Source organism: Poecilia reticulata, chromosome 3 (assembly GCF_904066995.2).
Source record: "Poecilia reticulata chromosome 3, P_reticulata-male-v2, whole genome shotgun sequence".
In the NCBI taxonomy this organism is placed as follows: domain Eukaryota; kingdom Metazoa; phylum Chordata; class Actinopteri; order Cyprinodontiformes; family Poeciliidae; genus Poecilia; species Poecilia reticulata.
Window position 1 is genome coordinate 15,919,552 of NC_088832.1, and position 13,395 is coordinate 15,932,946.

The window sequence follows — 13,395 nt, forward strand, 5'->3', positions numbered from 1 at the left end:
TCCTGTGTGGCCGCGGATTGGCTGTGAGGGTGAAGACGCTGGGCGACGAGCACGTCACGCTGAGGCTGCTGGAGGTGGAGCTTCCGCTTGATCCTTTACGGTAAGCTTCAGTTTAGCTTTTCTCTTCTGGAGGCACGTTTCAGCGTGACAGTTGTTAGTTGAGCAGTTTCACATGTTGTGCAGTGAAATACTGTTTACCGTTTGTTCAGTAGTGGACAGAGTGTAAAGTGAATGTGTACGTAGCAGGAGTATTGATGTACTGTCACGACTATTCAATATTTACTTCATTGATAAGTGCCAGGTGGATATGGAAACCTCTTTTTACCTGTCCCTATGATATTTTTCTTCAAAGTGCCAGCTTGCTTGGTTCCACAGGTTAAACTTTTACCCCATATTAGTCTTCATGGTGGTCATTCCAGTCTTGTTGCAAATGTGAGCCTGGCATATTTAGCGGCGAGGCTAATAGCTAACTAAGCAGCAGGATCTACAGTGCCGTTGCTAGCCTTATGGGTGCCGTAAGCACAAATTCTTTGTGGTTCCCCCCATATGATTTTGTACTTCTTTTTAATATTTTAAACGTGACAATGCATGATCAAATAAATAAAAAATTGAAGAAAGTAAATGATGCATAGAATAGTCCTCAATGTGTGTAGTGCTCTATTTCTTAATCACTCTACAGTGTTTAAGTTGAATTTTGCTCTTACTATATAGTATTTTTATTTGTTATTCTATATTTATATTCTGTCTTTTTGTGAGTTTGTTTTTAGAGAACTGGTTCCTCACTAGTCTGGCCATTGCTTTTGTAGCCCGGGTGTAAATTTCTAGCTTTCACCGGTCTCTCAAACTCGTCATTAAATCACGTGATAATCCTGGTAATAGTGTCGCTCTCACGAGACTATGAAGCAACCAATCACTGCCCAGTTTCTAAGGTCACATGTTGTATTGCAGCCTATTGGCTGGCTATATTAATTTGAGCAGGAAGTTTGAACACTAGATGCATTGGGGGGAGCTGAGCAGAGCTGAGCTACAGGTTTGTTGAGCGTTATTCTTTATATTCTTCACCTTATTTTATTCTATATAAAAATCGTCTAACTATAATGGCGCCATAGGAGCCGATTACCACCAGACCAGCCAGGAGAGATGTCAGTTGTATGTAGAGCAACCGGCGGATCTGGTGAGTGTTTGACGTAGCGGTTAGCAATATGCTTGGTTGTGTGGGGTTGAGTGAACCCACACTGGGTTGAATAATGAAGTTTTAATGTCTCTAAATAGGATATTGATTGGATTGATAATGAACTTGATATTTATTGAATATAGATTTGTGTACACATCAGAATGATTGAATTGGATTTCAAAGTTTATTGGTCCTGTTTATTTGTACAGGCCAGAAGATGGCGAGCTAAATGTCCAGGCCTAGAGCCATAAGAAAAAGATTGCACTACGTGTGTGAAGACTTCCGCTCTCCTGCCAGGATGGTAGGAGGCTCCTTGTAGCCTGAGAACTCTTTCTGTCTCATCTTGATTTCGGATTTCCCACCTGGGACCTAAACCACATCAAGGCAAGCACCTTACCCAGAGTCAGCCTGTCTTGGGATTTGATTACCCCAGCTTGGGGTCAACGGACTGAAGGGTGTGGGCTTGGTCAACTGTGGGGATTAATTTACTTTGGTTTTGTTTGTTTGTTTTCTTCCCTAGTATTGCGCATGTTTTGTTTTTGTATGGCCTTTTAAATGTCTGTTTTTCTTGTTGGATTTATATGTATTGTTGTCTTTCACCATCAATATAACACACTGGCACACTGCAAATCTTCAGACTCCGTGTCTCCTTCATGAGTCGAGTGCTAGTCTTCTGAGAAACCAGCCCAATTGATCTATTTATTCATATGGCATTCTTTAAATATACTACATTTATTTCTGGCGAGCTAGCCAGGAGGAGGCAGTAGAGAGCTGAAGAATTGCAGTTTTTTTGCCAGTATGGACATTTTGATGAAATATGAGGTTAAAATACCTAATGCAGTGTTGATTAGATATGCAACAAACACAGAAGCTGATAATGAAGTAGCTGACTTTTTGACTGGTTATGGACCAATGGAAAAGTTCAAATTTGTAACTGATTCTGACTCAGATTTTCATGATTGTATAATTTTTGAGTTTGTGTCAGGAAATGCATTAGAGAGGTTGCGTAAAATCTTGCCATACTCGTATAAGTGTCAAACTGGAAACATTAGTTATGAAATTGAAGAACTTTCAGTGGTTTGTTCTGAGTTAGAAACCAAAGAAAAAACTCAAGCTTACTTGAATGAAATGAAAAATTTGGCTAAGCTCACAGGTCAGGATTACACAGATGTTCTTCAGAGTGTAATGTCTCTACTGGGCCGGTCAATTACTGAACTTGGTCCAGCTTCTTTGAAGTCTTTGCCGGATAAAGAGGAGTCAGTCATGGCTACTCCCAGTACAACACCGCAGATGACAACGAAGGATACTGATTTTCTCAAATTGGAAGAAGTCACTGCAGACAGGGAGCTGCCACAAGACAATCCTGAACCCGTAACGGGGAACACATCACAAGCCTCTGGAGCTTTGCCAGCCATGTCCTTCTCAGCCCTCAACCCGCCTGGAGTGCAAAGGTATGTGGTTGAACACATCATGAAAAGCGAAGACAATGCAATACATATGTCCTCATTAAAATTGAGATCATTTTCTGGTCGAACCCCAAGACCTTCACACGAAACAGATTATGAAACTTGGCGATCTGTTGTAGACCTTTTGTTAAGAGACCCGGCTGTATCAGACCTGCAGCGTTCCAGAAAGATTTTTGACAGTCTATTTCCACCAGCTGCTGACATGGTTAAACACCTTCAACCAGATGCACCTCCTGTAAGTTATCTTAAAATTCTTGATTCTGCCTATGGAACAGTCCAAGATGGAGACGAACTGTATGCAAAGTTTATGGAGTTGTTTCAAGATGCAGGTGAAAAGCCATCAGTTTATCTTCAACGCTTACAAGTGACTTTGAACCATGCTGTAAGGAGGGGTGGAGTATTGGCTGTTGATTTTGAAAAACATTTACTGAATCAATTCTGTCGTGGTTGCTGGAATAACTCTTTAATCTCTGAGCTCCAACTTAAGCAGCGTAAGGCAAACCCACCATCTTTTGCAGAGCTGTTACTGTTGCTGCGAACAGAAGAAGACAGAGAAGCTGCTAAAGCCCAGCGCATGAAACAGCATTTAGGTTCCAGTAAACCCAGAGTTAGCGTGCAGTCACATGTTTGTACATCAGCTGAAGAAAAGAGTGCTTATGATAACCTGACTAGCATCACCCAACAACTTGCTAAGCAGTTAGCTGATGTACAGAAACAGTTGGTTGCTCTTACAACAGCACAGGCTGGTCAGAAACAGTCCGTTTTGCCGAAATCTGTGCATGTTTCCAAGTTCAAGCAGCCTTCGCAGATTAGCAAAAGTTCATCTCAATCTTCTCAAAAAACTGCAGTTTTACCACCCAAGCCAGGTTACTGCTATAATTGTGGAGAAGATGGACATATAAGACCAAAATGTGACAATCCTCCTAATCCTTCACTTGTTGTTGCCAAGAAGAAGCAATTTGTGGAAAAACAGAAAAAATGGCAGAAAATGAACCCTCACAATGCTCTGCCGTTAAACTGAACCCAGTTCTTGTTGAGGGACAAACGGGAACTGCAGAGGACCAGAAAAGTCCCACCAAGCAGACACCTATAAGATGCACCAATCTGTTTCAAGTAACCTCAGAGGCTACAAAGTTGCCACAAGGGCTGATTGGCTCAAAATGTACTGGTCAAGTAACAATAGCTGGTCACTTAGTTCAATGCCTGTTAGATACTGGATCGCAAGTGACCACAATACCAGTTTCTTTCTATAATCAGTATTTTTCTCATCAACCAGTGAAACCATTAAATGAGTTGTTGCAAATAGAAGGAGCCGCAGGCCAAGCTGTCCCATACTTGGGTTACATAGAAATGTCAGTCATTTTTCCTAAAGAGTTTGTTGGTACAGATTTGGACGTTTGTACTTTGGCGCTTGTGGTTCCAGATGTTAAAAGTGGAACTCAGACTCAAGTTCTGATTGGAATGAACACCCTTGATTCCTTATATGACGAGCATTTTAAAGATGAAAATGCTAGCTTTAGCCCAGCTAAGTATGGCTACAAAGTAGTTCTTCAGCTGCTTCAGTTACGTCACCAGCAAACCCAAGAGTCCAGTGTATGTGATGTAGGACTAGGCAGTGAGTCACCTGTTATTTTTCCAGCAGGCCATACCATCGTTCTAGAAGGCTATGCCTGTACCAGCTTGCTGCCAGTTAGCAGTTGGGCATTAGTTGAACAGCCTTCTACCCCCTTGCCAGGAGGTTTATGTGTGAAAAGTTGTTTGGTGTCATTGCCTAAACATGCACCTCCCAAGATTCCAGTGGTTATCACAAATGAGTCGAACCACAGCATAACATTGTCACCATCTGCTTCTATTGCAGAAATCACAGTATCACCACAGCTTCTGTCTGAGGTTTCCTGCTGTAGTGCGCAGCTCAAGAACACTGACAAAGTTGATCTCCAATTTGAATTTGGAAATTCTCCAATTCCTCCTGATTGGAAAGAACGAGTGATTGCTAAACTCAGAGAAATTCCAGAAGTGTTTTCCCATCATGACCTCGACTTTGGATGTACTGATCGGGTGAAGCATCACATCCATCTTCATGATGAGACTCCATTTAAACATCGTGCTCGCCCTATCCATCCAAATGATATTGAGGCTGTTCGCAATCATTTGCGAGATCTTCTGGAGACGGGAGTAATAAGAGAATCAGAATCTCCATTCTCTTCACCGATCGTAGTCGTTCGAAAGAAGAATGGGGATGTTCGGCTTTGTATAGATTATAGAAAGTTGAACCTCCAAACGGTAAAGGATGCTTATGCATTACCAAATCTGGAAGAGTCATTTTCGGCTCTCACTGGTTCACGATGGTTCAGTGTTCTTGACTTGAAGTCAGGATATTATCAGATACAAATGGAGGAAAGTGATAAGCCTAAAACAGCATTTGTGACTCCACTTGGGTTCTGGGAATTCAATAGAATGCCCCAGGGTGTGACGAATGCACCTAGCACTTTCCAACGCCTTATGGAGAAGTGCATGGGTGATTTGCACTTAAAAGAAGTTTTGGTCTTCTTGGATGATTTGATCATTTTCTCTGACACCCTAGAGGAGCATGAGAGTAGGTTGATAAAAGTGTTGCATCGACTCAGAAATTATGGTCTTAAATTATCACCACAGAAATGCAAGTTTTTCCAAACATCTGTGCGTTATTTGGGTCATATAGTTTCTGAACATGGAGTTGAAACAGATCCGGAAAAGATTAGTGCCTTAAAATCCTGGCCAGTTCCGCAAACTTTAAAAGAACTACGATCGTTTCTTGGCTTCGCAGGTTATTACCGCAGGTTCATTAATGGCTACGCCGCTATTGCTAAACCTTTGAATGACCTGACAAAAGGGTACCCCTCTACCCGCAAACAGGGCCGCAAAGCAAACATTCTAGATAAAAGCTATGATGTAAAGCAACCTTTTAATGAAAGGTGGACTGCACAGTGTCAATCTGCTTTTGACATATTGATTGACAGATTGACGACAGCCCCAGTACTCGGTTTTGCCAACCCAAGTCAACCTTACATATTGCATACAGATGCTAGCACCATCGGGCTTGGAGCTGCTCTTTATCAAGAACAAGAGGGAAAGCTACGAGTTATAGCATATGCCAGTCGTGGGTTGTCTGCCAGTGAAGCCAGATATCCAGCCCATAAATTGGAATTTTTAGCTTTAAAATGGAGCGTAACTGAAAAATTCCATGACTATCTTTATGGCTCCAGATTCACTGTCATTACGGATAACAATCCATTAACGTATGTCTTGACCTCTGCTAAACTTGATGCTGCTAGTCATCGATGGCTTGCTGCGCTGTCTACATATGATTTTAAATTGCAGTATCGTGCAGGCAGCCAAAACAGTGATGCTGATGCCCTCTCTAGGAGGCCACACCCCCAGACACCTGATCCACAGAGAGAATGGGCTATGGTGCAACAGTTCATCACAGCACATATGGATAAACCAGAGGATACTGCAGAACTCACCCCTGATGTGGTTGGAGCCATTTGCCACAGCTGTCTGCTGAGAAGCCAAAGTCCTGATGGTCCTTTGGAAAGAAACATTACTCTGGTGGAAACGATGAGTATAACTCCTACAGTCCTTCCTGATTTGTATGTTGATGAGTTTCAAGGATTGTCGGTGCTTCCATCATTGTCCCTTCATGACATCAGGGAGAAACAGAGAGCTGATCCTGTTTTGAGAGAAGTTATTCATCAGCTTGAAACGGGAGAAAAGATCCCTCCAACAGCTAGAGCTGAACTTCCTGACCTTCCTCTTCTGATGAGAGAATGGAATCGTCTTGAATTAAGAGATGACATCTTGTACAGAAGAAGACAGGATGGTGAGATTTTATCATTTCAGCTTGTGTTGCCAGAGGAATGTCGTCCTGTTGTCCTTTCAAGTCTCCATGATGATATGGGCCACATGGGGATTGAAAGAACACTTGACCTTGTAAGATCGCGATTTTTTTGGCCCCGCATGTCTGTAAATGTTAAAAACAAGATTAAAACTTGCAATCGCTGCATTCGCCGGAAAGCCCTGCCAGAACGAGCTGCACCATTAGTGACCATCCAGACCAGCCGGCCACTTGAGCTCCTGTGCATGGATTTTCTATCAGTTGAACCTGATAAAAGCAACACTAAAAACATCCTTGTCCTCACAGACCATTTCACCAAGTATGCTATGGCCTTTCCAACAGCCAATCAAAAAGCAAAGACTATCGCAAAATGTCTGTGGGAGAATTTTATTGTGCATTATGGGTTTCCAGAACGCCTGCACACAGACCAAGGGCCTGATTTTGAGTCTCACCTCATCAAAGAGCTCTGCAACATTGCTGGCATTAAAAAGTCGCACACCACGCCATACCATCCTCGTGGGAACCCTGTTGAACGGTTCAATAGAACTTTGCTCAGCATGTTGGGTACATTGGAGCCAGAGCAGAAAACTAGGTGGAAAGAGTACGTCAAACCACTTGTGCATGCGTACAATTGCACCCGAAATGAGGTCACAGGCTTTACTCCATATGAGTTGATGTTCGGTCGCTGCCCAAGACTTCCTGTTGACATTGCCTTTAACTTGCCTGTCAAAAGTCCCTCAGCTCAATCACATTCTCAGTATGTGCAGAATCTGCGTTCTCGGCTGAAGGAAAGTTTCCAGTTAGTTTCCAAAAATGCAGAAAAGATGGCAAGAAGAAACAAGATTCGTTTTGATCAAAGAGTGAAACCAGCCCATCTTGAAGAAGGTGACCGGGTATTAGTGAGAAATGTGAGGTTCAGAGGCAAGCATAAACTGGAGGATAAATGGGAGACAAATGTTTATGTGGTGGTTGGTAGTATGGGTGATCTTCCTGTGTATGTTGTAAGACCAGAAGCGGATCCCACTGGAGGGACCCGAACTCTGCACCGTGACCTTCTTCTCCCTTGTGGATTTCTTCCCCAGATTGAAGAAGTTGATCAGCCAATTTCTACACCTACTTGTAGACCTCATACCCGCAGTCTCCAGGAACCAACAGAGGACCTGGAAGAGAGCCTGGATGAGGAAGATGAGTGGAGTGTGCCTCGGTTCTCAGTTTTGTCACCTGTGAAGGTCAGTGTTGAGGGAACAATCCCTACCCAGCCCATGAGCAGGGTTACAGAAACTGAAACAGAGATGCGGATTCCTTCACCTGATGGCGAGTCGTCTCTACTGTTGGATGCTATGGACCCACCATCGGACCAGGAAAACGTTTCTTCAGGAGATGATCAGATGGACCCTAAAGATCTACTTGAACCTGAGCTGAGTCCCCCTGAGGAAAATTTGGAGTCTCATGGCCCGGTAGAGACGTTACTTAATTCAACCACATCCTCATCGCATTCCGCTGAATCACCTATAGCCACTCGTGAGGTTACTGGAGAATTAGAAGCTGAACAGCCAATTCGTCGATCTAGTCGACAGCCAAAACCAGTCCAGCGTCTGCAGTATTCTGCTTTAGGCAAACCACTAGCTTCTGTAGTGAAAACCCTTTTGCATAGTATAGCAACTGCTTATGATGAAATGTTTATTGAACCTGCATCTGCTCCCATATATTCTAATATCCAGGTGGTATAGCATGCATCGGTGTTGCATGGATTTAAGGGGGGAGGGTGTAGCCCGGGTGTAAATTTCTAGCTTTCACCGGTCTCTCAAACTCGTCATTAAATCACGTGATAATCCTGGTAATAGTGTCGCTCTCACGAGACTATGAAGCAACCAATCACTGCCCAGTTTCTAAGGTCACATGTTGTATTGCAGCCTATTGGCTGGCTATATTAATTTGAGCAGGAAGTTTGAACACTAGATGCATTGGGGGAGCTGAGCAGAGCTGAGCTACAGGTTTGTTGAGCGTTATTCTTTATATTCTTCACCTTATTTTATTCTATATAAAAATCGTCTAACTATAATGGCGCCATAGGAGCCGATTACCACCAGACCAGCCAGGAGAGATGTCAGTTGTATGTAGAGCAACCGGCGGATCTGGTGAGTGTTTGACGTAGCGGTTAGCAATATGCTTGGTTGTGTGGGGTTGAGTGAACCCACACTGGGTTGAATAATGAAGTTTTAATGTCTCTAAATAGGATATTGATTGGATTGATAATGAACTTGATATTTATTGAATATAGATTTGTGTACACATCAGAATGATTGAATTGGATTTCAAAGTTTATTGGTCCTGTTTATTTGTACAGGCCAGAAGATGGCGAGCTAAATGTCCAGGCCTAGAGCCATAAGAAAAGATTGCACTACGTGTGTGAAGACTTCCGCTCTCCTGCCAGGATGGTAGGAGGCTCCTTGTAGCCTGAGAACTCTTTCTGTCTCATCTTGATTTCGGATTTCCCACCTGGGACCTAAACCACATCAAGGCAAGCACCTTACCCAGAGTCAGCCTGTCTTGGGATTTGATTACCCCAGCTTGGGGTCAACGGACTGAAGGGTGTGGGCTTGGTCAACTGTGGGGATTAATTTACTTTGGTTTTGTTTGTTTGTTTTCTTCCCTAGTATTGCGCATGTTTTGTTTTTGTATGGCCTTTTAAATGTCTGTTTTTCTTGTTGGATTTATATGTATTGTTGTCTTTCACCATCAATATAACACACTGGCACACTGCAAATCTTCAGACTCCGTGTCTCCTTCATGAGTCGAGTGCTAGTCTTCTGAGAAACCAGCCCAATTGATCTATTTATTCATATGGCATTCTTTAAATATACTACACTTTCTTCTGCAATTCCGCTCAATTCTCATCTCCCTTTGATGTTCCATCTCTGATTTCTCTCATTGAGCTTGATTTCTCAGATTTAATTTCAACCAGCCAAGTAGTGCGCAGAAAGAGTTGTGAATAATGATATTGATTTTCTGTGCTGTTTTAGAGCACCTCCTTTTCTTAAAGCTAAGGGTCCAGACACTGTGCAAAGCAAAGTGCAGACAAAGGGACTGGTGTTTATCAGGCTAGTTTCACACCAGTTATGGACTAATAATGCCTTTAGCACACCGGTTAGGCTGTGCAATCAGGGAATCTTTGGGTGTTTATTAATAAAGCACATTTATAATATTAATTTTCTATTGGTGTAATAAAATTAGATGGCGATGACAGGTTGTCGCTGACTTAGAGTGACACTTCATCCACCTCCTACTGGTAAATGCTTTACCCACATTTTAAGAGAACCTCTCTATTGTTGCTCATCATAACTTCTTATTGTGTTATTGGGCAGCAGAGAGTTAACTTGCTAATTTTATCTTTCTATCATTGTCATTTCATGCTTAATCTTTTCTATAGTCCATCAATTAATTTTGATGGACTATAGAAATCTTACTTGTCACATACAATTTACTATTTTTATGACTTACAGTATATTGTGGTGGAAAATATTTCTAAAAATACCAAAATTGAGTCAACAAAAAATGTTTAGTATTTACAGTTCTTCTCAATAATACACAGTGTAGTGGGAAATAAGAACTGTGCAGTCAGAATATAACATTAATTATGTTAACGTCAAGTTGCAGAGGAAGGAAATTGTTATTGTCAGCAAACGCAACATTGCAACAATGTGGTGTGACACACCACATTGCTTTGTTAGCAGCAGATTTGGAGAAAGCTCCAGAATGAATAAATATAGGGACAATAAAACACTCGTGTCAGGCTAAACTAATATTTATTTTTTATAGTGTTAAAAAACAGCCACAAACCTGGAGTAGTACATTAAATTAGCATAACTTGCTGTTGTTTCTCCACAGGTCATTACAAGAACATGCTTTTTATCTCCAATATAATGATATGGAAAACAAACCCGGCAGCACGGAGAGCATGGAGGTCATTAATGTTGAGGCTGAATTCTGCCACCGCCGGCTTGTCTTCTGGCCCTGGTTCTTGGGATAGGTCTGACGGACACTCTTGTGTTTCTGCTGAAAAGCCTCCTCACATGCCTGTCATGCTTAAAGAAGTGCTTCATTACTTAGACATCCAGCCTGCTCAGGTACGTTCACACCTTAATTATCTGTTAGTGTTTTTGTGTCTTTGATATATGGATCACTTTATTAGTTACACTTTATTATTACCACTTTCAACCTCTTTTGCTTTTAAATATTATGTTTTTATTGCATAATTTTAACAAGATATTATAAAAATTCCTTGGAGATTTTGTTCTAAACCGACAATAAAAGATAGAACTGGGCAAAATGACTAAAAAATGTATCACAATATAAGCTTATGTTAGTTTTTTGTTTTATCCATTTGAAATAAGGATCCGATTAAGAGGCTGAATTTAAATCATAACTTTTAACCTTTGAAAAGAGGTTCACACAACTATGAAAAACTGAAATATATAAACGTTCTTGTCAGTGGGCAAAAATAAACAATATATAAATTCTTAATCATATAAATGTGCCAAGTTGATTGTATGGCACCAAACTCCTTGCTTACTCCAGCCCTGCATCATAGGTGGGACATTCAATGCCTGGAACTTGAATGTCTTTGGACTGTGTAGTATTGGTATTCTGTAATTTGGATCAGCTATTGCCTCATTCAAACAACGCAAACTGAAATATAATTTACCTTCTTCTGTCCGGGGTGCACCGATTGCAGTTTTCCGGCCAATCACTAATTTACCGAACTAGCCTGACCTGCTGATTCCAATCTTGACCAATACCAATTTTTTTGAATGAAAAAATTCTTGCTAAATATAGCAAAAATGTTTCTGAGTTGGCAACAGTGGTGTGACTATTATTAACTGAAAATGTGCAGTCATGACCTGGTGGGCTGGTCTGTCAGTCAAACCTCTCACGGGAGAGCAGAAGAGGTCAGTGGTTGAATTTTAAACCTTTGTTGAGGTAGATAAGTGCCTGCAAATATCGGCCGATCACTGATCTCCCAAAATTAAGGAAATTTGCTAGCCAATAAATTGGTTCACCCCTAATTTCTGTAGGTATCTGCAGATTAGGAACTTTGTGAAAACACCTTCTCAACTTTGAGAGGGCTGTACCGGACATGTAGAGAGCCATATTAGAATATTTACCAACTCCAATTTCATTATCTCCCAACTTAACGAGACATTGCAATATCTAAGCCTTCCCAAAATTGGCAATATAAAGGAAAATAGGGGAAAGGAGTTGGAGCTGTTAACCCCTGACTGTGTGTAAAATAGCCTAGAATATATTCATGAGTGTTCTATTAATGCCCGGCACCACTTTATACAATTCAGGTTTTTATACAAGTTACACTACTCAAAGATTATGATACATAGCATGTTCCCAGAAGCCTCACCCTTGTGTGAGAAGTGCGAATCCATTGAGAATACTCTATCAGACAGCTAGGCAGTTTGTCCTGAACTTCAAGAGTACTCATGTGACATATTCTCTTTCCCTTTTCATGATACTGGAAGTTCAGGTGGTGACAAATCTAATTCTGATCACTCTGGGGATATCTGATGAGTTTATGGAACTCAATGTAGCACAATGGCGCCTTCTAGCATGTGGTGTTATAATTGCGAAAAAACGAATCCTTTACTGGGAAAAGAAGAGGTGCCTTCCATCAAACATTGATTAGCAGATCTGACAGACACTCTCCTTTTGTAGAGAATCAGATTCATCTTAACAGATAATCTGAGAGATTTTGAGAACATCTGTCAGCCTTTTAGTCTCTTATCTTGACAAAGAAACCTGCTAAAACGGTCAGTAGCGCTCCTGGGGAAGAAGGGGAGGTTGTGTGTTTTGGGGTAAATGCCTGCCTGAAGAAAACATTTCTTTAAAAACATGTTTGAAATTTAACTTATTTCAGGCAAGAGTTTTTTATTTAAGTAATAAATACCATTTTTTCTCATTTGTTACCATCATTTCTAATGTAATACTTCACCCACCAATGTATTGTCATCCTAAAAATGACCCAGAATGTGCTCAGTCTGTAGGCAAATGTGTGATGTATGACTAAACTGAATCTAGACTGACCATCCACACTGGTATTTGCAAGCGATTAGGACATATTTGAATTTCAGCCATTGTTGCCCAATCTGCCTTTACTTGAACTAGTAATGGCATAGGCATTCAAACTCACAATGATGAGCGTTTCTCAGGCCTTTTTAGTTTGCTCTTCTCGTGTAAGAACGTGTGATTGCCAATTACAGAAAACTTCATTGTTTACTATATTTGTTTGTTTTTAACTGAGGAAATAACAATAATTAAGCTTAAAAATAATTCCCTAAATGTTTATGTCATAATTGTTCCTCACATGTTATTGCAACTCGAGGAGAGCCGTGTGGATTGACCTCCTAACTGATCATTTTTCTCCCTACTGAACGGTTGCTGAGATCGTGTTCACACTTCACATAACAAGGCACTCATGAATTGGACAGGTTGCCAGTATCTTGGCTTTCACTTAATGTATGTACTACCAGGACAGATGGGCATGAGTCAAAAGCCTTCTGGTGTGGAAGGCAGCTTAGGAAGGAAAGTGATGCCCCCCTCCCTCCTTATAATACATGGTCAAGGCAGGTGGGGGCCACGGGTCAACAACTTAGTCAGGATTTGCGCCACTGTAGGGCTGTTGGCAGGACACAGGGTGCTGCGTCGCTCCTGCCTGAACTTTAGCACCTCTAAACTCCTCCGCTGCCCGCCCATTTGCCAACTGTCCCAAGACGGCTTGCCAATCAGATGCTCTTAAAAAACAGTTTGATAGATTTAATTAATTTTTTTTGTATAGTACATGCTGTGGACCTCAGTCAGTGTGACATTCT

The 13,395-nt window shown here is 41.5% G+C and overlaps 3 protein-coding genes across 4 annotated transcripts in view; 1 reads left to right on the plus strand and 2 right to left on the minus strand.

Moving 5' to 3' along the window:
* LOC103462393 (ferritin, heavy subunit) overlaps positions 1 to 13,395 on the minus strand; it is a 201,145-nt gene that overhangs the window by 89,214 nt on the left and 98,536 nt on the right. The window lies entirely within an intron of this gene.
* Positions 1 to 13,395, minus strand: part of LOC103462394 (large ribosomal subunit protein P2-like) — a 106,487-nt gene that overhangs the window by 85,322 nt on the left and 7,770 nt on the right. The window lies entirely within an intron of this gene.
* mettl15 (methyltransferase 15, mitochondrial 12S rRNA N4-cytidine) overlaps positions 17 to 13,395 on the plus strand; it is a 60,216-nt gene continuing 46,837 nt past the window's right edge. For both annotated transcript variants that reach the window (XM_008405160.3, XM_081605138.1), the window contains exons 1-2: positions 17 to 100; positions 10,406 to 10,644. In XM_008405160.3, coding sequence (XP_008403382.2) covers positions 10,420 to 10,644 — 225 coding nt within the window. In that variant the 5' untranslated portion in view covers positions 17 to 100; positions 10,406 to 10,419. The remainder of the gene's footprint in view (positions 101 to 10,405; positions 10,645 to 13,395) is intronic.